This window comes from Ursus americanus, chromosome 16, assembly GCF_024610735.1.
Source record: "Ursus americanus isolate L20-20 chromosome 16, mUrsAme1.1.p, whole genome shotgun sequence".
In the NCBI taxonomy this organism is placed as follows: domain Eukaryota; kingdom Metazoa; phylum Chordata; class Mammalia; order Carnivora; family Ursidae; genus Ursus; species Ursus americanus.
Genome location: NC_142142.1, coordinates 10,132,166 through 10,154,724, shown reverse-complemented (window position 1 = coordinate 10,154,724; position 22,559 = coordinate 10,132,166). Strand labels below are relative to the sequence as shown.

The 22,559-nt window shown below is 58.3% G+C and overlaps 1 protein-coding gene across 4 annotated transcripts in view; it reads left to right on the top strand.

Moving 5' to 3' along the window:
- The window catches only part of GDPD5 (glycerophosphodiester phosphodiesterase domain containing 5), an 84,424-nt gene that overhangs the window by 58,524 nt on the left and 3,341 nt on the right, over positions 1–22,559 (top strand). Inside the window, exons 5-17 of one of the 4 annotated variants that reach the window (XM_045816208.2) lie at positions 2,402–2,495; positions 3,116–3,175; positions 9,519–9,617; positions 9,927–10,020; positions 10,370–10,515; positions 14,959–15,041; positions 15,986–16,081; positions 16,185–16,335; positions 16,860–17,078; positions 17,574–17,731; positions 17,971–18,118; positions 19,331–19,413; positions 22,137–22,249. In XM_045816208.2, the coding sequence (XP_045672164.2) occupies positions 2,402–2,495; positions 3,116–3,175; positions 9,519–9,617; positions 9,927–10,020; positions 10,370–10,515; positions 14,959–15,041; positions 15,986–16,081; positions 16,185–16,335; positions 16,860–17,078; positions 17,574–17,731; positions 17,971–18,118; positions 19,331–19,413; positions 22,137–22,249 (1,544 nt within the window). Of the gene's footprint in view, positions 1–2,401; positions 2,496–3,115; positions 3,176–9,518; positions 9,618–9,926; positions 10,021–10,369; positions 10,516–14,958; positions 15,042–15,985; positions 16,082–16,184; positions 16,336–16,859; positions 17,079–17,573; positions 17,732–17,970; positions 18,119–19,330; positions 19,414–19,974; positions 19,990–22,136; positions 22,250–22,559 lie in introns of all 4 variants that reach the window. The other 3 variants (XM_045816209.2, XM_045816211.2, XM_045816210.2) reach the window with 3 other exon arrangements.

Sequence of the window (22,559 nt, the reverse complement as noted above, 5' to 3'; positions counted from 1 at the left end):
GGTGGGGCTTGGAAGCCAGGCCTCTTCGCTCCCCATCCAGTGCTGTTTTCCTTCTGGTTAAAAGTTCAGCTCAGTTCAGTGTGACCGTGAGCACACTCAGTCGAGCCCCTGTTAGGCTCAGTTTCGTCCTCCAGAAAAGGGTAACTCCCCCCGCATCGGGTCTTTCTGAGGATGGAAGGAGATGATGGCCGTGGGAGGGCTCAGAGCTCCGCGGCACCCTCAGGGCTGCTTCCTGAGCTGGAGAGAGGCCATGAGGTGAGCATGTGGGATTTCAAGGACTCTGGGCTTCTGATGGGCTGTGGTTCTAGGATTCTGGGACGGTACTGAGATGCCGTTAATGTGGTCTGGGCATCCACTCCCCTCTGCACGGCGAGCGGCTGTGGCCCCGCTATTAATGAGCACAATAAAGGATGTGCTGCTGTCCCCCGGCAGCCCGGCAAGATGAGCCTGAGTCCCAGAGGTGGCCTCTGGCCTTTATTAAATGCCGTCAATCAGTCATTCATCCTCCCATGTATCCGAAGCACGGCACTGTAGAGAGTGAATGGAAACACTGCGTGCTGGCCCTCCACTGCAGACCTCGGACAGCTCTGCAGAACTGGAGCGCTGCTGCCTGGGAGATCATCGCGTCCACCCCCATCACATATGGATGGGGAAACTAAGGCCCAGAGAGGGCAGGACTCACCCACGGCCAAAGCCACTTAGTGCCAAAACAGTTTGAGGACCGTCTGAGGAGACTGAAGCTCAGAGAGGTTAAGTAGACTTTCTAAAGTCACACAGCAAGATGCAGGCTGATCTGGGACAGGGACTTGAATACGGCTGACCGTATCACGCTGTCCACAGAACGACCTCAGAGAGTGAGCGCCCTGTCACTGGGCCATTCAAGCAGAGTGCCTGCCCTGTTAGAAAGGCTGCAGGGGGAAGGCCTGCCTGGGACTTAGGGATGGCCTGAAGACCCGTAGCTCCCTCAGCCTGTTACTGCAGTTTCTTGGAGTCCGTGCTGGGATTCAGGAGACCCTGGCCCGGCCCTCCTGGTCTCGACAGTGTCTGCGGATCGTTCACGCAGTGAGAGGACGTGAGTGAGAAGCCGGTGGTTGGGGCTGGGTACGGAGAGCCAGGGAGGGGCTGTATGAGCTGTTGCTATCCAGAAGGGCTCCCTGCCAAAAGTGAGAGACAAGTGTCACCAAAACATCTTTCGGAAGTCCTTCCCAAGGAGCGGGTCCTGCCCCTCTTTGGGCCTCAGCGTTTCCAGCTGTACGGTGAGAGGAGTGCATTCAGTTGTCTTCTAAGCAGATTTTCCCCTGGAATCTGAGGATGAGGGCCAAGGGAGGGTGCAGGAGAGGGCAGGTGCCCCAGAGTGTCCTCCTGGCGTCCCCGCCCAGCCCCCTGCCCAGGCCTGGTGCTGGCTCCCATTCTCTCATTACCCTGAGCCTCAGTGTCCCCAGCTGTCCAGGGAGGATGCGGGTGTTTCACGTCTTTCTGGAGACCAATTAAGCGGCAGCTATCGGGAGCCTTAAAAAGTTCATTTCCTTTGGCCCTGTAATTCTATTTGTAGGAGCCTATCCTAAGAAAATAATAACACAGAAAGCTATGTGCAAAATTTCCTTTTTTGTGTTCATTTATAAGAGTGAATCATTGGAAACTGTTTTCATTAGTAGAAAGTTGGCTACATATGGCACATTAATTCAGCAGACCACATGGCTGTTCGAAAGGCCCGTTTCCTTGGGATTTTTACTGACATCAGTAAATTCTTGCGTTAATAACGAGAACAGAATTGATTGAGTGCTTACCATGTGCCTTGTCTCACTTCGTGCTCAGCAAGCCCTGTGAAGGGCACTTTGTTCTCTCTGTCCTATAGAAGAAGAAATGGAGGCTCAGAGAAGTCAGGGATGACAGCTGATCCATCCTAGGACCCCCAAATTTTCACATTTTAGCATCGAAATGGAGATGAATGTCAGAGTCAGTGGCATCCTGGACTCAGGGAAGCCTGTCCCCTCTGCAGGGTCCTGCAGGCCAGTAAGAGGCAGAGTGGGGATTGGAACCCTCTGCGCCCCCCTCCGAAACCAAGCTGAGCACGTGCTGGACGTGGCAGGCTCCTGGCTTTGCTGGTCTACAAATACATAAAACCAGGAGAAACCCACCGGAAGGACCACCTGCAAAGTCTTGGTGATGGTTCCTTCTGGGCTGTAGAATTACGGTGAATTGTTGTTTTCTTCTTTATGCCTCGTGGCCTGCCCGGGTGTCCGCCGTGAGCCCCGGACAGGCCTGCCTGGGGAGCATGGAAACCGTGATGGCGTTGCTGAGCGGTGCCGGGCCTGGTCGCTGAGCCTGGCTGTGAGAGCGGACGGCCCGTGGGCCCCGGGGAAGCTCCGGGTGCGGGTCTGACGTCTTCCCCTCCCGGCAGGTACCTCTACAACCACATGGGCTACTGGAGCGACTGGTCCGTGCCCATCCTCGTGACCACCGCTGCGGCCTTCACCTACATCGCGGGCCTCCTGGTACGTGGGGCTGTCCCGGAGGGCGGGCGGCCCTGCTCCGAGGGGGAGGGAGAGCCACCCTGGTCGAAAAGGGGGAAGCTGGCTTTTCCCAGGGCCGCTCAGCCTCCTGCACCGTTACGGCTTGGTCTCCTTTAAGGTGGGAGGTCATCTTGCTCTTGCCCCATCCTGGAACGTTTTCCTCCTGACCCAGTGAGAGCCATCTTGCTGTTAGGGCCCACTGTAGACTGTCTCTTCCAGAAGCTTCTGCTTTGGTTCCTGCTCCCAATTCTCTACTCCCTCAGACGGGTCAGTCCCCATGCTGGACTGGGGGCTCTCAGGGGACTGGGCCCAAGTCAGCTTCAGAATCCTAGGGCCTCGAACCCCCAACACACTCACTGGGCAACCCAAGTGCAGCAGGGCCCAGTGAGCTCTCGAGGGAGAAATTGTAGAGGAGGAGGAGCCTAGAGGCCTAGAATCATCTGGGAGGTGGCCAGGCTTGGGCCGGGGCATTCCCATGGAGGGTTTGTTGACGGCTCCGAGCCAGGCCCAGAGCAGCAGTGGGCAGCAGGGTGTCTGGGAACGAGCAGAAACCTTCGGGTCACACGTGGCCCCTGACCGTCCCCTGCGGGTCCCCGCTGCAGGTCCTGGCACTATGTCACATCGCCGTGGGGCAGCAGATGAGCCTGCACTGGCTGCACAAGGTAAGGCGCCTCCGCGGGGCTGGGGGAAGGGAGACGGGGCTGCAGGCCCAGCAGCAGGGGAAGAGCTTGGACGCCCCGTCCCTGCTCCTCGGAAGGAGGCCATCCTCCCTCTGGGTCACCGCGACAGTTGTTCCAGCAGCTACCGGAGTACTCGCTCCGCACCCGCTCTCATACGCTGGCCTCTGCTAACCCGTTGGACCCTCACGGTAGCCCTGTGATGTGGGTAGTGCTATCATCCCATCTTGCAATTGGGAAAACTGAGGTTCAGCGAGGTTAAGAAAGTTGCCCAGGGTCTCCCACTTAATAAGATCCTAGCTCCGTAGCCGCTGACTGGCCAGCACAGGTCACAGCCGCAGCCCCCTCCCCTCCTCGTTCTTCCATGAGCCCCCATTGTGAAACTCAGCCCGCTGATGTGACTCCCAACTCAGAGCCCTTCCCACCACTCCCCTTGCTCCCAGGGTGACCCCACCTCCCCGACGCCAACACCTCCCAACTGCTGTATGGGACGGTCACCTCAGCTGCTGCAGTATGAGACAGCCCAGGCCCTCCCAGCACCGCTGCCTCTTCTCCGCCTTACCTCTTCGCTCTGGCCCTCCCTTTCTTCTCCTTGGGACTCCTTCCTTGGTTCTCCTCCCCTACCACAGGCTATTCAAGATCCCCCGGCCCTGGCGGGCTCCCCCGCCACAGTCCTGAGCGGCTGTGCTGTCCTCTTCCGCCTGGCTCCCCCACCCGTTTCCCCATCTGGGAGCTCCTTGCAGGCCAGATTGGCTTTGCCCACCTCCGTGCCCCCAGCTCCCCGCTCAGGACTGGGCCCCTACACACATTCCGAGCCTCAGCGCTTGCGCGGTTCATTGCACGCGTGGTTGCTGAATGTATGTGGCCGATGCCTGCCCTTGCTGGGGTGTCAGTGGGCATGGGGTGTGGCACAAAGCGGATCGAGAGCCCCTGTTCCCCAGAGCACGTGGGCCTTGGAGGGAGGCTGGGCATTTCTTTTTTCCCAGAGGTCGGAGTGAGCATGCTGTTTTGGAAGGGGCAGAAATGTACAGAAGTAACCATGAGCCCGTGAGAAGGGTGCAGAGTGACAAGGGGAGGGGCTCACTTCCTGCTAGAAGGGGGACGAGGGGCAGGAACCAGAAGAAGGCCCGAGGTGGGGGGGGGCGAGGAGCTGGGGGGGGCGAGGGTGGGGGGCGAGGAGCTGGGGCTGGGCAGAGTGGCAGGGGCCAGTGGGCATCCAGGGGCCCTCCAAGGTCAGGTGCTGGGGAGTCAGACCCAGGTGACTGAAGTCTGAGAGGAGTGAAGACCAACCGGCAGCCTTCCCCCCTTCCTCCTGCCTGTCACTCTATCCTGAGGTCTCCTCCGGGCTTCTGAAGTCCCCCCACGAGGCACTTTCTTCTCCCGGCCGGGCAGCTGACACTTGAAAGAACGGTCCCAGCCGGTGCGCCAGATGGGGCCACTGTGGTCACCTCCTTGGGCTCATGCCTGCTTCTCAGCAGGCCAGGTCGCACCTGCTTGATCCTGGTGGAGAGGCCTTCGGAGGCACGGAGCCAGCCCGGGTAGCAGATCAGTACAGGGAGTCGTCCCCTGGGGCTGGAAGGATCAGATCCCTTCAGGCGCACCACGGCCAGCTCCGGGGGCGCCAGTCCTGCCTTCCTCTCCCTTCGGTCCCCTCCCGCGAGATCTCAGCGTGAGCAAGGTCTTTCTAGGCAGAGCTGATCTGTAGCTGGACCTGCTACAGGGAGGGAGGGAGTTCCTGGGGGCTGGGAGGATTGAAGCAGGGGCGGGAAATTCTGCTGTTCTGCTGCAAAGATTCTGTCACTTGATTCTAAGATTCTAAAGACTCCTATTCTTTCTGTTTTAACCAATATTTGACCATCTGATACATTGACACGGTTCAAAATTAAAAAGGAACTACAAAGTATGCAATGCAAATCTCCCTGCTATCTTCCCAGAGATATTTTAAGTGCGTGCAAATATACATGCACATTTCCTATTCGCCTCCTTTCCCCACAAGTACTAGCCTGCTCCCTCTTCTGCACCTTGGCAAAACCAGGGCTCCTTGCCCTTCGTGCACTGAGAGCGTCGCCATCGGCGTCCACCCCTCGCCCCTGCCCCACCCACTCATCCCTGGTCCCCGTGGCTGATGGGGCTCCCTGACATCCCCGCGTGCTCATTTCGTTGCCAGCACAGTGTGGCGGCGGTCTGGGCGGGGAAGTGTGCGGTAAAGAGCGTCACTTTCACTCGTTCTTGCCACGTAGCCTCCTTGACCAGTGCCACCGATCCACGCCCCACAGTCTGGGCATAAGTAACGCCCTCGCCAGAAAGCGGTCACCGATTTCTTGACTTTGGCCAATCTGACGGGGGAAGATGCCGCTAGTTTAAGGCACATTTCCCTCTCGATGAGTTCGACTCGGAGTTCGACTCACCGTCTTCCACGTGCTGGAGTCCTTTACATTTTCTTTTTTGTAAACGGTCTCGTCCTCTTTTTTTGTCCTTTTTGCAATGGGATTTGCTTTTTGCTTATTAATGTGCAGGAGTGCTTTAGAGATTCGGAAAATTAGCCCTTTGGCTGATGAGCTGCAAATAATTCTTCCTAATTCATCTCTCAACTGGGCTTGTATTTTTGCCATAAGAACTTTTTTATTCCTCAGGGTGTGAATGTGTCAACTCTTTGATGTCTCCCGGGGTTTGTGTCAGACTTAGAAAAGTCTTTCCCAGAAAAAATCTCTCTGCCGTTATCACTTGGTAACTGTAGGCTTTTACTTTTTTGTTTTTTTAACATTTACCTTTTTTGTCTTTCTAGAATTTATGTGGGGGCATAGTGTGATCTTTGTTCTTTTTTAGATGGCTTCCCAGGTCCCGACTCTCTGTTCAGTAATCCATTCCTTCCCTCTAATTTGAGATGACACTTTTTATATTAGACTAATTTTTTTAGTGTATTTAGATCTGGGGGCGCCTGGGTGGCTCAGTCAGCTAAGCACCTGACTCTTGATCTTGGCTCAGGTCTTGGTCTCAGGGTCGTGAGTTCAGGCCCCACAATGGGCTCCACGCTGGGCAAGGAGCCTACTTAAAAAAAAAAAAAAAAAGATCTGTTTCTGAGCTTTTTACTTCCTTCCACTTATCTCTCTGATCTCATGCCAGTGTTGTACTGCTTTACCTACAACAGTTTGAGGTTTTAATCAGTATCTTTATTTTGAGAGTCTCTGGTTCCCCGGGGTCATGAGTAGGGCGGGCCACAGGACAGAGGCGCCCAGGATGGTGCGGAGAGGGAGCCATTTGGGGCGGGCAGGGTACTGTGAGCAAATCTGGGTGTCCACTTGGGGACCTTCCCCCTTCCTCCCCGGTCCTCCCAAAGGTTCTGTTTCCCAGAAACAGGAGCCAAGTCCAGGGGCCCAGAAGGTAAGAAGGTCGAAGTGTGCTTGGGGCTTGCCAGTAAGCAGGAGGCCCTTTCCCTGAGGTGCCCCCCTTCTCACCCCACCCACCACTCCAGAGTCGGCTCGGCCCACTGCTGTGAGGGGCTTGGATCACAGATCCCACCTCCTCAGGCTGTTCCCCGTCCTGGCACCGGTCAGACCCCACTGCCCCCATCTGTGGCCTCGCCTGACTCCTCTACGCACAGCGGCAGCAGCCCCCAGCCCGGGGCCTGCCTGGAGGAGGCATCCGCTAGTGACCCGAGCTGCGGCCCAGGGAGGAGGATGGGGCACCGCACACCCCACCACCAGTTACCGAGTGAGCTGGGGCCAGTTCTGTGCTTCTGCCCCCTGGCGAGGCCCCCACAGCGCCTCTGGGTGCCATCCCACCACGTTCCCTCCAGCAGCACTCCCTGGGGATTCGGACTTCCCCACACACAACCAGCCCGGGCTCCCCGGTGCTTCCTGGTGTCTGGCCCCGTCCGTCCAGCTGCAGCTCAGGAAGGCACACTCGTGCCAGGCGCGGCTCATTGCGGTCGCTGTGGCCATCGTGTCCTCGGCACTGTCCACACGGCATGTCGTTTACTGCTGGTCATAGTCGCGTTCATTCGGGATTCTGGCCGCTTTTTCAAACTCTACCACTAACATCCAGGAGGCGTTTACTACCTGGGTGCCAACCACCGTGCTTACTAGCACGCCACCTCTCTCCCCCTCGGTCCCACACCCCTTTCAGGCGGACACTCACTCTTCCCGTTGCGCAGCCCAGCAGACTAGCCTCTCCCATAGGGCCGCAGAGCTGGGGTCTGACGGAAGGGTGGGACGCCTGGGGCCCCGCACCCTGGCCAACCATGGGCCATGTGGACTGCAGAGCCCCGCAGAGCCCCGCATGCAGCCGCCCCGTGAGGCCGCCGCGCGGCCCCTCCGCAAGGCTGGCTTGCAGCCCCTCGCTGCACGGACGGGCTGCCTGTGCCCTCCGTCCCTCCCACTGTCCCCACAAGCCACAGCCACCTGTGCAGAACACCCAAGACCACTTTCACGGGAGCAGAACGGGCCGTCGCCGGGCCTTCTGGGTGGGCTCTATCCTTTCCGGTCAGATTTGAGCAACAGTGGTCATGCTGGGCATCGGTGCTGTTATTGTGGCTTCAGGAGACGGGGTGGGGGGACCCCACAGACACTGAACGCCGCAGTAACACTGCTGAGAGCCATGGCTGCCACGACAGCAACGGCAAGACTCGGAGAGAATAACAATTTCAACTGCGTTAGGATTATGGGAAATTGGTGTTATTGCACGTCTTTCCACTAGCAGTTAAATGTAGTAAGACTGTCAGAAGCAACCCTTCAGAGACCTTTGCTGTGCCCAGGGCCTGCCTGGAGGGGGCAGCAGCGGGAGGGGGGGCAGGGAGCCCGTGTGTGGAGGGGGGATTCTCAGGGACAGGGACGGCGAGCACACTCCTTGGCCCCCCTCCACTGCCGGGTGACGTCCCAGAAAGAGCAGGACCTCTGAGACAGGCAGGAGGGAGCTTGCTTCGGGATCTGCCCCCCCAGAGCTGCAGGGCAAGCAAGCCCTTCTGCTGAGCCGTTTCCCGGCGTGTCAAATCAAGCTGATCATGTCCTCACCTGGGACGTTTGAAGAATAAACACGAGGAAAGCCGAACATCTCTCCCCTGCCCCGGGCACACGGGCCCTCTGTCTACCCGTGTCTCTCCCCTTCTCGTGTCCCCCCGGCCAGTCTGTTACAGCCCATGAAGGCCCCCACCATCTCACCTTATTACTGCCTCGTATTACGGGAACACTCTTTTCCAGGCTGATGGGCTGGAATGACAAACCTCCAAAGGAAAGCTTGATCCCAGGCAAGAACGAATCTTCCCTGCCTGGCAGGGAACGAAGGGGGACCGAGCGCTTGCTGCCCTCACCACCCGAGCCCGTTCAGCTGGGGGGGGGGGCTCGCAGAAGGCTGCTGCCTCTAGAAAAGGCACCGCAGGAAGAGAAGGGGGGGCAGTGGGGAGACAGCTTGCAGCAGCAGCGGGGCAGGGCGTGGTGGCCTTGACTGGCCCCTTACGGAGGGGGGCGGTTGGGGGGAGAGGCGTGACCTGAGCATTAAGGTGCCAGGCTTGGCAGTGAGGGGAAGGTGGCTGGAGTGGGGGAGGCGTTGAGGTGGGGGGCTGGGGGCTGAGTAGTCAGAAACCAGGCTTCACTTAGTTTTGGGGGAGCACCTTGCATCGCATCTACCCCGAAGCTGTCTGTCCTGTAGAGGTTCTGTCTCGTCTCCCTGGGAGTCACGCTCCTTGCTTTCTCCAGGAGGCAGCTCAGCAGGAACCCCCCCCCACACACACACAGTAGAAGCTGGAAGCTCGGAGGGGGGGGCTGGGAGCAGGCCTGGGTAGCGGGACGGTGGGGCAGAACCCCCCCTCGCTTCTGCTTGCTTCAACCTTGGGGGCTACCCGCTCTTGCAGGGGACCTGGCTCCGCAGCCTTCTGCCCCCGTGGCCTGGACAAAGCACCCTTCACCCCAAGGGCTGCTGGCAGGGCTAGGAGAGGCCTTTAACGTGACCAGGTGGGCCCGGGAGAGGTCCCCACTGGCCGAGTGTCTTCCTTCCTCACGCCCTCGGTGGGGCTGAACCCTGGGCCACCTCCCCCGGCTTCCTCCCACCTTCTCTCCAGCCTCCTTTCTATTCTCTTGAGGTCCGCCTGCCTCCTCCTGCCTCTGTCCCTCACTGTCCCTTTCCAGCCATCTCTGGCTCTCTTTCAGTCGTGCCTCCTTCCCGCTTCCCCACCTCCCTGCTTCGTGGGTCTCTCCTGCACTCTCCATTCCTCCCTGTGTCCGTCTGTCAGCCTCTCCCGCTGCCTCTGCCCCCCTCTCTCTGACATAGCGGGGACACTCGGGCTGTCTGGGCACACCCGCTCTGACCCTCTGTCTGCTGACTCTTCCCCTTCCAGATAGGGCTGGTGGTCATCCTGGTGTCCACAGTGGTGGCCATGTCGGCCGTGGCCCAGCTGTGGGAGGACGAGTGGGAGGTGCTGCTGATATCCCTGCAGGTGAGTGGTGGGGGACGTGGGGTGCTGGGCAGCTGCCTCCGCAGCACCTTCCAGACCAGGCAGGCTTTTTGTCACTCACGTCTCTCCAAAGGCCCAGAGGGGGCAGAGAGCGGTCTAGGTCACTTAGCCAGTCAGAGCCGGGTGGGGGGCTACAGCTCGGGGTTTCTGCACCCCAAGTTTCCTCCATGGAAAAATGGAGACAGAGTTGCCTGCTCCATGGGTAGAGACAGGCTGTCAGGATGTTGGTGACCAGAGGGTGTGGGCGTGGCTGGGAGCCAATGGTCCCTCTCGCCCCTTCCCACACACAAGGGCACAGCACCATTCCTGCACGTGGGGGCCCTGGCCGCCATCACCGCACTCTCCTGGATCGTGGCGGGACAGTTCGCCCGGGCTGAGCGGTCCTGTAAGTACCCAAACCGGCTTGTCCTGCCCTCACTTGGACCTCACCTAGATGGCCTGGGGATAAGGTGTCGCTCTCAGCGTTGGGGGTTCCACCGAGGGCTGCAGCCCCGGTCAGCCCTGCATGTTTCCTCCTCTGTGCACCTGTGTGGGAGTTTGAAGTCAAGCTCACCTTCCCAGCGACAATGGGGGCTGCCCGTGGTGCAGAGTCCCCGCAGAGCATCTGGGTCCTGACAGGTGGAGGGAAGAGAGGTCCAGCACCCCCCCACCCCCAACCTGCCAAGGGTTCATGGGTGGGCATCTGGGAGCCACAGGGCTCACCAGGCAGCCTCACTCACGGCCCATGTCTGCAGCCTCCCAGATGGCCATTCTCTGTACCTTCTTCGCCATGGTGTTTGCCTTCTACCTGGCGCCTCTCACCATCTCCTCTCCCTGCATCATGGACAAAAAGGACCTGGGCCCCAAGCCAGCCCTCATCGGCCACCGCGGCGCCCCCATGGTGAGTGCCACCTGAGGGTCCTAACAGCAGGGTGGGGTGGAACTGCCATTCTGGGAGAGACAGGCCAAGACCTATCTCCTTGTAGAGAGGACCTTGTAGGGAAAGGGATATAATAAGCATAGTGTAGTAATAGCAATAATCTTTAGCCATTTTGGAGGGTATCTGGGAAGAACTGGTGGAAACACTGGGGAGCTTAGATGGGACTGAATCCTGAAGTGTCCTGAAGGCATCTTGCTAAAAAGATTTAACTTTTATCCTGAGGGCCCTAGAAAGATGCAGGAGGGCTTCAGGCCGGGACCAGACCCGGCCAGTTGTGGGTTGGGAAGGCCCAGGAGAGAGAGGTGCCAGGTGTGGGGAGAGCAGCAGGGCCCTGGGATGCAAGAGGCAGCAGAAGCACCTTCCAGACTGTGGGGGGCGGAGGGGACTGGTGCGGCTCAGAGCCCACTGCTAAAGGGAAGGTAGCTGAATGGGGTTGAACTGGAGAAGAAGAAGTCAGAGTCCTGTGACCCCATAGGAGACCTTCCACTTGAGAAGATGGCTTCAGAGCCATGCTCCCTCGGCCTTTTGGCGGCTGTGGGAGCCTGGACCAATCCCTGTCTGCTCTGTGCTGGTTTCCTCATCTTGTGTCCTGGGCTAATGAGTGTCTGCGCCGGTGGGCCATGTGAAGCAGGACTTAGCACGTGTGAAGTGCCCAGATATGAGCCTGGTGCACAGAAAGTAAGAGGTAGACATTCCTGCTTTCTGGGGCAGGCCCTCTCCCTTCTCTGGACCAGGGGTTCCTTCTCCAAGAACCCCTTGAACTTGTGTTCTTAGCAGAGGCAGTACCACTTCCCACCTCCAGGGGGCGCTCGAGGACTTTGTGAGAGCTTTTTCTTGGTTTCTGTAGTGATTAAGAGTGCCATGATGGCATTGAATTTCAGGGTAGTCAAGGTGGCCTCACAAAGTAACTTGTAAAAGGAGGTGTTGAGTCTGATGGGGCTGTGAATCACCGTTAGGTTCTTCCCTACTCCCTGTGCCCATTTTCTAGATAAGATTCAGACACCTGTGCCCAAGCTGGACCCTGGTGCCCTCCCAACATACCCTTTGCTAGTCCCAGCACCTCCTGGAGGAAACCAACTGGAAAGGCCACGGCTTTGGAGTCTGGAATCTGGATTTGGGGTCCAGTTTTACCCAATGTTGCCTGTGTGTCTCGGGGGGTCACCAGTCCCCTCTGAGCCTTATGCCGCAAACTCTCATGAGTATAACTTAGAAATACAGCCTCTGCAGGTGGGTGGGGCCCAAGATGACAGCACCTCGTCCGTCCAGGACCCAGATTACCCACCCCGCCTGCCCTGGAGGCCAGGGGACAAACTTGTGCGCTGAAGGGGTGGTGCTAAGCCAAGGGTGGCCCCAGCATGGATCATTTTTTAGTAGGAAAAATTTCGATTATTCATAGAAGTTGCAAGAATGGTATAAGGAATCCTAGAACGAAGAATAGTATAATGACTCCAAGACCACCTTCAACATTTGTCAGTACTCTTGCCGTTCTTGTTTCATCTGTCTCCTTTTCTTTTCTGCTGCAATATTTTATTTTTAAGATTTTTAAAAAAGATTTATTTATTTTAGAGAGAGAGCACAAGGAAGAGGGACAGAGGGAGAGAGAATCCCAAACAGACACGGCACTGAATGTGGAGCCAGATGCGGGGCTCGATCCCACAACCCCAAGATCACGACCTGAGCTGAAACCAAGAGTCAGATGCTCAACTGACTGCACCACCCAGGCGCTCCTATTTTAAGATTTTTTTAAAAGTTTATTTAAGCAATCTCTACACCCAACATTAGGTTCAAACTCTGGACCCGAGATCAAGAGCTGCACGCCCGGGGCACCTGGGCGGCTCAGTCGGTTGAGCACCGGACTCTCGGTTTTGGCTCAGGTCATGATCTCATGCGTCGCGGGACCAAGCCCCAGGCTGGGCTACCCTCTACCCTCGGCATGAGTCTGCTTGGGGTTCTCTCCCTCTTTCTCTCCCTCTGTTCCTCCCTCACAATGCTCTGGTGCACGCATTCTCTCTCTCTCTCAAAAATAAATAAAATCTTAAAAAAAAAAAAAAAGCTGCATGCTCCATAGACTGAGGCAGCCAGGCACCCCTCTGCTGTGGTATTTTAAAGCAAATCCCAGACGTCCAGACATCATATCATTTTGCCCACACATATTTCAGGATATATCTCTAATCCATAAGACTTTTTTTGTTCTAATATAATGACATCTACAATGCTGCTGTTACACCCAACCAAATTAATAATTTTTTAATATTATCTAATGTTGAATCCATGTTTAGTCTTCCTTTGTTATCTCAAAGATACCTTTTTATAGTTGAGTTGTTAAAAATCAGGATCCGAACGGGGTCCACTTGGTGCATCTGGCTGACATGTCTTCCAAGCATCTTTCGGTATATAGCAGTCCCCCTCCCTTTTTCCCATATGCTGTTTATTTGTCAAAGAAACTGAGTCATTTGTCCTGCAGAATGTCCCACGTTGTGCATCTGGCTGATTGCGTCCTCGAGGTGGCTGCTGAGGGGCTGGCCCGCGTGTCTGGCACAGCCCCCGGGTGTCACGGTGGCTGCACGTGTATCGGTGTCCACACCTGCGTGTATCACGGCTTCTGGAGCCACACATGTGTGTGTGACAAGCCCAAGTGCACACTGCTGTCTCGGAGACGGTGTCCGTGTGCCCTTGGGGATATGGCTCCTATATGGGTGCACCTGTGTGTGTGTGTGTGTGTGTGTGTGTGTGTGCTCTTTAACGTTTGGTCAGACTAACGCCAGCGCTGGAACTCTGAACCACAGTGGCCTGCCCTTGTGACAGCCGTCCCTCCCATACATACTCAGAATGCCACTTGGGCTTAGGCCTGAGGCAGGTACAGATTAAGAATTCACCCTGAGATCCTGTGTGCTTCTTGGAGCCCTCCTGGGGTCCCCAGGCTGGCCAGGGAGGGCTAGGTTTCCATGGCTCTTTCTCCAGGAGGCCAGCACCTACCCCAGGGAGACCTGCGTTTATAAAGCCTCTGCCCTTCCCCATCACTTCTCGGCTCCCCAAGGGTCTTTGTAGCCCCTGCTGTGCTCCTTTGTGTCTCCCCACAGTCTACGTTCTGCAGCCTCAGCCCACAAGGGAGCTGTGGCACCTCTTAGGTGGTCACCTGTGAGAGGCCTGGCCACAGGACATGTAGAGGCGAGACGGGCAGGAACCCCACTGAGTCCTCGCCTGTCTCTAATCCCTCCGTGGCCCTGTCCTGCCTCTGGGTGGGGCCTCACACCGCCCACCTGACTGGGAGAAGGGAGCCACGTCCCCCAAAGCACTCTGCCCCAGGGCAAGGGGAAGAAAGGAACTCAGTTATAGAGACTGCTGCTGTCTCTTATCTCACCTATGAGCTTGATACCACTAGCCTGTTCATAGCTAGAGAAGCCAGGGTGCAGAGGAGGTGAGCGGGACATGGGAATCATTTCTTCTCAGCCCCACAGCCCTTGCCGTGCCAGGCTGCCTCCCAGAGGAAGGGGATGTGTGGGAGCGGCACGGCCAGAGGGAGAGACGATGGGCACGAGTGTGAGGGAATGAGATCAGCCATAGGAATCCCTCGCAGCCCATCCCTTCACTGCCAGACCTCCCTTCCTCTTCCAGCACACACTGTGCTGGGTCCTAGCCCAACCCTTGGTGTGGTGGTGACCCCCAGTGGTGGCAGAGGGTATGACAGGGTCTTCAGACCAGAGAGCAAGGGAGGGAGACTTGGAACTCTGACTCTCCCAACTGGAAGGACCCAGTGAATTTGGAAAACACTGAATATGCAGCCCCCAAAGGGAAAATGGGGAAATGGAGGTTCATGGAAGAAAAAGATGCTCTGATGGTCACAGAGCTAATTTATGGCAGGGCCAGGACTAGAAGCAGGACCTTCTGATGTGTATGCGATAGGATTAATGGTTACTTATTAAGCACTTCCTGCATATCAGGCAACATGTTGGGGGCTTTTAATCCATGTAACAGTCTAGGGGATGGTCTCATCATGTCTGTATAGATGAGAAAACTGGGCACCCTGTGGAAACTCTGCCATCCTGCATACCCTCTCCTCTCCCTCTAGGATCTCACCCAGACCCAGGGTATAACGAGCTTGCAGCCCCAGCCCAAGACTGCCACAAGGCAGAGGACTGTATAAAAGCCCTCGCTTTTATATACATCAACGCTAACCACCCCTGCCTCCCCACCCCCTCCCCAAAAAAACCTGTAAGGCAGGCATGATTAACAGATGAGGAAACCGAGCCTCAGGGGAGCTGTGTGGGTGCCCAGGGTCCCAAAGCTACTGCCTGGAAGAGTGGGAACTAGAACCAGGCCTACTGCAGCCTCCCAACACGGAAGGTTCTACACTGGCTGGGGAGGTATACATCAGCTAAATCTTGGCTCTCCCCTCCTGCCCAGCTGGCCCCAGAGCACACGCTGATGTCCTTCCGGAAGGCCCTGGAACAGAAGCTGTATGGGCTACAGGCTGATGTCACCATCAGGTAGGTGTGGGGGTTGGGAGGACCACGACACCCCTCACCCCTGCCACATCCACATCCGGGACTCTGCTGGAGGAACCCTGGGTCCCAGAGCCTCAGACATGGGAGGGCCAAAGCTTGGATTATCCACTGCAGGGCCCACACCCTGTCTGTGCCAAATGCCAGGCTATAAAATAGGGAAATGACTAGATGCTCTTGGTTCAAGCAGGGGTGGGGGAGCGGGACCTGGAGGCCTGCCACAGCTCCAGGTGAAGGAAAGACTAGATCTACATGGCTCAGCAAGACGGGGCTCGAACACGGATAAGTGAAATACGCACACTGCAGAGCGACAGAGTCACTGTGATGTCAATTATCTTTTAATTCGAAGGCCACATAAAATGATTTCTGTGTTCTCAACATGTAAATTTTAAAAGTATCTATTCGTACCAATCTCACAACAGATTACCTCTGAGAAGGGGAAAGAGGCGGGGCCGTGACGTCTGTTTACACAGGCGGTGTAGTGCGTGAATACGGGCACCACGCACGGGAGGTTCCAAGTGTAGACATCACTGTTAGATAACCCATCATTCCCAGGGTAGCTATCACAGAACCGTGTGTTCGTCACTTTCTAGCAGATGGTGGTAAAATGCCTTGAGGAATGGGGCACATGGGCCCCTTAATGTTTCACATGATACCACATGGGCTACTGGCAGCCCCAGTGGGGTTGACCAGGATGGTGGTAAGGGGAATGTGTCCAAGGGGCCTGCATTTGTCCTGTCCTATTATGGCGTCACATGAACTGGGTTCTAAGGTTCTACCACTTCCTGGGTTAGTGGGCTTGAGCTAGGTACTTCCCTCTCCCAGCCTCAGTTTCCCCATTATCAAATGAAGCAGCACCTATCTGCTATGGTTGCTAACAGGCCCAGCCCTCCCTCTTCAGCAGTCCCTACCCCCTCTCACCCTCACAGAGAGCCAGGCGGAATCCCCCTTTGTCCTCCCCGTGCACACAGGGAGCCTGCGGCCCAGAGAGGAGCAAAGCCTGCTTGGGTCCCATGGGGGTCAGTGTAAGTGGGTGGGAAGGAGTGTATGGGTGTTGGGGGCGGGATCCTTGGCGGGCAGGTGAGGGACCTGGGTGGACAGTGACTTGGGGGTCCCACTTTCCCGCAGCCTGGATGGCGTGCCCTTCCTCATGCATGACAACACCCTGCGGCGAACCACCAACGTGGAGGAGGAGTTCCCGGAGCTGGCCCGCAGGCCCGCCTCCATGCTGAACTGGACCGCCCTGCAGAGGCTCAACGCCGGCCGGTGGTTTCTGAAGGTCTGGCTGCACCCGTCCCAGCCCGAGGCACGGCAAACACAGGCAGGGACCGCACGGAGTGAGACGGGGTGGCCAGCAGCTCAGAGGGCCCCCAGTCCCCTAGCATCAGTGACCCACAGCCACTAGTGGCTAGTGGCCACTTAGTGGCCTGCGCCGGCTCCTGCCACTGGAGCCGGATGTTGCGGCCGCCACTGCTTATTCTGGCTCTGTTCTCCCCATCGGGAGGAGGTGACGGTGATGATAAGAGTGAACAGGTAAAAACTGAACTCTGTCAAGCTCTAGACGGACATCGATTCCTGGTCTGAAATGCTACTAAAGGAGAAATGTGCTGGAGTCTGGGAGAAGTTCCAAGCAAATGACCTTCAGGAAACGGGTGGCATGGGGAAGTTGGGGTTGGGGTCCCCGAGACTGCCCACGGGGCCGCAGCCGTCAGTCGGCCTGCCCCGCACACCAGCAGGCGCTGGCAGCTGGGGGCTCTGGGTTCGGTGGCTGGTGAGGTAGCCGTGCGTACCCTCTCGCTACAGACGGATCCCTTCTGGACGGCCAGCTCCTTGTCGCCCTCTGACCGCAGGGAAGCGCAGAACCAGTCCATCTGCAGCCTGGCAGAGCTCCTGGAGCTGGCCAAGGGCAACGCCACGCTGCTGCTCAACCTGCGGGACCCGCCTCGGGAGCACCCATACCGCGGCAGCTTCCTCAACGTCACGCTCGAGGCCCTGCTGCGCTCCGGCTTCCCCCAGCACCAGGTGAGGGCCCGCCTGCCGGTCCAGAGCCGGCCCCCAGCACGGACACGCCACACCTGCCCGTGGGGACCTCAGCCTCCGCATGCGGAGGGAGGCGGTGGCGTGACCCTCGCCTTCCTGACGGCGGCGTCATCCTGGGGGCGAGAGGGAAACAAGAAAGTCCTTTAAAATGGACAGAGGGCGGCAGCAGGTTCTCTGAACGCTGCTATTTCCGCACCCTTGTGGTGTAATACTTGGAGATCAGAGAAATTCGAAACCACTTGACGGCAGCACACGGGACCAGTGGCCAGCTACGGAGTAACGTGGGTTATCAGTCTTGTGACGGGAGAGCGATTTCATAGCCTTGGCCGGACCACGTTGTCCCCTGTCGGTGATTATCACACGCAGGCCTGTGTGCCCTGTCCCATCGCTTTTAACCCTTCCAGGGGCTTTGGGGAGCTAGACATGTAACCCCAGGTGACCGAAGAGAAATCTGAGGCTGCCCCCTCCTGCCCGCAGGTCATGTGGCTGCCTAACCGGCAGAGGCCCTTCGTGCGCAAGGTGGCTCCTGGCTTCCAGCAGACGTCGGGCTCCAAGGAGGCGGCCGCCAGCCTGCGGAGAGGCCACATCCAGAGGCTGAACCTGCGTTACACTCAGCTGTCCCGCCAGGAGCTCAGGTGCCCGGCCCGGCTCACGCGGGGGCCGGACGCGCTGGCTCGGGGGTCAAAGAGTAGAGGCTGAGAGCACCGGGCAGATGTGGGTTTCGTCTGAGCTTGGTCCTCTGGGATGGAGAGTCCTTTCTCCAGGGACCGTTGGAGGAGAGCAGTTTCTAAAGGGGGACATGCTCCAGACGCGTCCCAGCTGGGCCCGAGGCCCCACTCCGAGGGCTGACAGCCTCTGTCCGCCTGCCCCGCAGGGACTACGCGTCCTGGAACCTGAGCGTGAACCTCTACACGGTCAACGCGCCGTGGCTCTTCTCCCTGCTGTGGTGCGCAGGGGTCCCCTCTGTCACCTCCGACAACTCCCACGCCCTGTCCCAGGTGCCTTCCCCCCTCTGGATCATGGTGAGTTGGGGAATTATTGGGGGGCAGACGGTACCTGGGGGTGTGCAGAGAGAGCCTTGGCACAGGGTGGGGGGCAGGCTCCGCGCTCGGGACTCTGTGAGGTCTCAAGGGTGGGGAGCAGTGCCTGAGGCGGCTTTTCGTGGCCTCTGGGGTCTGCATGAAGGTGCTGGGGGGTGGGAAGAACCTGGGCCGGCCCAAGTGAGAAACATCACTTAAGGGCCCCAGAGGAGTAAAGTACTACTTGGGGTTTGTGTTTTGGGGGTTATGTTTTGTTTTAAAGAAGGGGAAGGCCTTAGAAAAAGAGTAACAACAGAACAAGGATAGGGGACATTAAATGCTGTTCTGAGAATAGAGCAAATAAAACCAGTTTTTACCTGGCTGATCACGGACCTGCTGGCCGGCCTGAGCTCCAGTCCCAGCTCTGCTACTTGGGGCTCGGGGCGCCCTTGAGCACCCCGCTGAGGATGTGACAGCCAGGCCAGGGGTCTTGTTATGGCTGCAACAGTGTCAGGGTCACTGAATCGGATCTAGGTTTTGGATGGCGTGTCCGGCCACCTGCCCGCTGCCCTTGCACAGCTGCAAGGGCTGTGCTTGGAACAAGGTGAAGTGACCTACTGACCAGCAGCAGCAGCAATGAGCACACTCGAATTTTCGGGTCACAGGAGCTGACCGACAGCAAGGACTCCTGGCGCAGCCCTGTCCCTCCTCCAGTTTCCCTGAGGTCCAGGGCCCCGGAGGCCTGGCCACACTGGAGGCTTTGTCCTCCCTGGCCCCTGGAGGGGGAGCCCTTGCGCTCCACACCCTACGGTGACACGCGTACTTTTACACCCACACAGCTGCTGTACGCCTCTCCACACACACCCCTGCATACCTGCTCGTGGATTACACCTTCACATTCAGCTGTGTGCCTTCCATTTACTCACCTTCTGCTCGGAGCCCGCTTAGCACACAAACCCTCCCTCCAGGCTTATTAACACACGCCACCTCTACCCTGACTGCCCCATCTCTTATCCTACACACACAGGCCCACAGTGCTGAGCCTCTACTCCTATAACATACAGTGTCAAGGCCCCGAGCCCCGAAGCCCCTTCTAGGTCGTCCCTAGCCCTTCCCGATGGTGACGTGGGGTCCTCCTGCCCACGGACCCTCAGTCTGCAGCTCCGATATGGACCGGCCATGACTGAAAACTGGCCACGGGCCATCTGTCCACAGCCCCCAAACGAGTACTGTCTCATGTGGGTCACCGCGGACCTGATCTCCTTCACACTCATCACTGGCATCTTCGTGCTACAGAAGTGAGTAGGCTCTGACCCCCTTGCGCGCCCCACAAGCCCAGCCCCTGCCCCAGCCAGTCGAACCTCCTCCTGAGCCCTGGGCCAGGAGAAGCCCTGACGAGGCAGCCTGTTCAGGGTAGAAGGACTGCCCGGCAGGCCCCCCAGCCCATCGTCCTCAGCCAGAGCTCAGTGGCTTCTGGAACGAGCACCCAGCCGGGAGCCCAGAGCCAGGCTCTGCCATGACTTGCTGTGTGGACTCTGGCGGGTTTGGGCTCCTCTCCGGCTTGTGCCCTCACCCGTTCCCCAAGGCCTGGGCTGTCACCAACACTCGGCACTCGGGTGTGCCATGCTGGAGCCCTCCTGCCTGTCAGGGTAGCAGCTGGGACGGCGGTGCAGTGGGGAAGTGGGGTTGGTCCGGGGGAGGGTTTAGGGCCAGCTAGGGGCCCCGATGCAGCCACAAACAACAACGGGCTGTTTGATTCCTGACTGACGTTCTCTCTCTGTCACTCACCGCTCTGATCCGGCGCATGTCCCTCCTCTCTCTCCCCACCCCCCTCTCTGCTGCACTCTGGCATCTCACAGCTATCACTTGATCAGGTAATTCTGGTGTGGTCTTCCTCTCCTGTTCCTCTTTCTCCCTCTTCCTCGCCATCGCCTTCTCCAGTTCCATCCGAAAACCTGCCGTGCACCACGCCTGTGCCTGGGTCAGGGTCCCTCGCGGGTCACCCTCCCAGACACCTCCCCTCGCCTGATGCCCTCTGCTGCCCCCGCTCTCCTTCTCTCCCCATCTCGCCATGTGTGCGCCCCGCCCTCTGGTCCTCCTCGCTGTTTCTGTGGACGGAAGCCCGTGCTTCCTCGCAGGTTGCTGACCTGGCCTCTCAGCACCAAAGCGGCTCCCTCTGGGAAGGGACTGTGCCTGGCCACCCCTCCCAAGGCCGGCACTCGCAGGGGCCTTCACCACTGCCCCGTGCAACCCCACCAAGTTCTGTCTCTCCCTTCCCATCTCTTGGTGTCTCCTCCTGGCCTCTGCCTCTCAAATCGCTGCTTATCTTTCTGTGTGGCTCTCATGTCTCTCACTCTTCGTTTCTGACTCCCACCTACCCCTCCGGCCTTACACAGCCTCCCTGCTTTCCCCTGGGGGAACCCCACAGGGGTTGAGCTTCCTGTCCTAGATGTACCTGGCTGCACAGACCCTGGCCTGACTCCTTCCTCCTGGGTTTACTGTGAATTTCCAGCATGAGTCCCAAGTCCTGTGGACCCAAGCCCCACCTTGGGCCCTTCTGTTTAGACAGCTTCACAAACTGCTCCCTGGCAGAGGGACGGAGCCCAGCGAAGGGACATGTACCGGTCCTTCCTTCATCCTCTCCATCAGCAGACGCCTCCATGCGCTGCTGCTGGGCTAGGCCCCCAGCAAGGAGCCAGGCCTTCACCCTCGGAGCTCCAGGGTGCTGAGGGGCAGCTGAGGTGGCCCAGGTACTGGGATGGACACGCCAGGCCCATGACATGGTCTCCCTGGGGGTCAGGAGAGGACTGACAGAGGAGGGGACCCTGAGGGAGACCATTCCCTGCAGGCCCCCTCCCTCCACTCCTACACTCAACAAATGCTCTGGGCACCTGCCCCACAGCAGGCACTGAGGTTGGTGCCAGGGACACTGTGACAAATCAGAGACCCAGTCGCTGCCCTCGAGCGCATGTAGGGCAGCCAACCCAGCCAGAGCACAGGCTGCCTTCCCCTCTGCTTCTTGCTTTCCCCTGTCTGCCTTTTTCATCCACCCACCTGCCTGTCCATCCGTCTGTCCATTTCTGCTGTGCTGACGCCATCTGGAAACAACTGATTTCTCATGGTGTCTGGGCTCCCCGCCCCCCACCCCAGCAGGGCTCAGTGCCTGGGGGGTTGGGTTCTTGTTTCCAAGCTGACCCCTGCTTTTCTCGGTGGGAGTGGGCGTGGGGTCCAGTGAATCTGTCTAGTTCGCAGGAAAAGTGTTAAGTTCGGAGACCAGGGACTTGAGGCTGGATGAGGGGACTGCAGTAGCAAACACTGCCTTGGGCTGGGCACAGGACCCCAGGTCCCCAGCTCTGCTGGCCCTTGACTGCCCTGGACAGCCCCACCTCTTGCTCAGCTGTTTCCCTTTGTTCCCTGCCTCCCCACAAGCAAAGAGGCCACTCTTCCAGGGCTGTGGGAGCAGAGCAGCCTCTGGCCTGCCCACGTCACTCTGACACCCTTGCCTCTGACCCTGCGAAGACAAGGCCCCCACAGGCTCCCCCGCCCTCCCTCCCCTCTTTCACTTCCCCTCTGGGCTCTCCCCACTGGTTTCACTCAGCCTGGCCCCAATGTGGGAGCTGGAGGATACAACAGCTGGGACTCCCTGAGATTGGGGTGTACCCCACAGTGGGTGTCAGAGTCATGCCTAAGCTCTCCCCCAATTTGTCCCATTCAGAGTCCGTGTGCAACTGTGGGCACTTGAAACACAACTCGCCAACCCCAAACAAACCATCTCCGGGGCAGAGGGACCTGAGCTCAGATTCCGGGGACAAGAGGGAGGCCGGAGAGCCTGGCTGAGAGTCAGGAGGCTCCAATTCAAGCCCTAGCTCTGCCTTTGTCTGGGCCTCTGCTTCCCCATCTGTAGTCAGACAAGAGTCCTGCTGGTCCCTCAGGCCAAATCCAGACAGGCTCTGGGACTGGGCAGGATCCCTGCTCCAAGGAAGGGTGGGAAAGGACCTGTGCCCGTGGGCCATCTCTGCAGGTGGCGCCTGGGTGGCATTCGGAGCTACAACCCCGAGCAGATCATGCTGAGTGCTGCGGTGCACCGGACCAGCCGGGATGTCAGCATCATGAAGGAGAAGCTCATCTTCTCAGGTGGGCAGCGCTGCAAGCTGAGGCAGGCCGTGGGCTCAGTTATCTCCACCCCCACGTGCACGCGAGGGTGTGTACACGCATCTGCAAGCAACGCATACAGGCAGGGACACAGCATGGACATACATCTACCCACCCAGTTTCACATGCGCCCTCCACATGCTGTCATCAACTCCAGATCAGCTGTCAGCCCCATGGGTGGTGGACAGGGGTGACATGCGGGGGGGGGGGCTGCTTTTAAGGCTCACCTCCCTTTGCCTAGTTTATACACCATAAATATAGATCTTTCACTCCTGCTGGCTGCCAGCCCCTG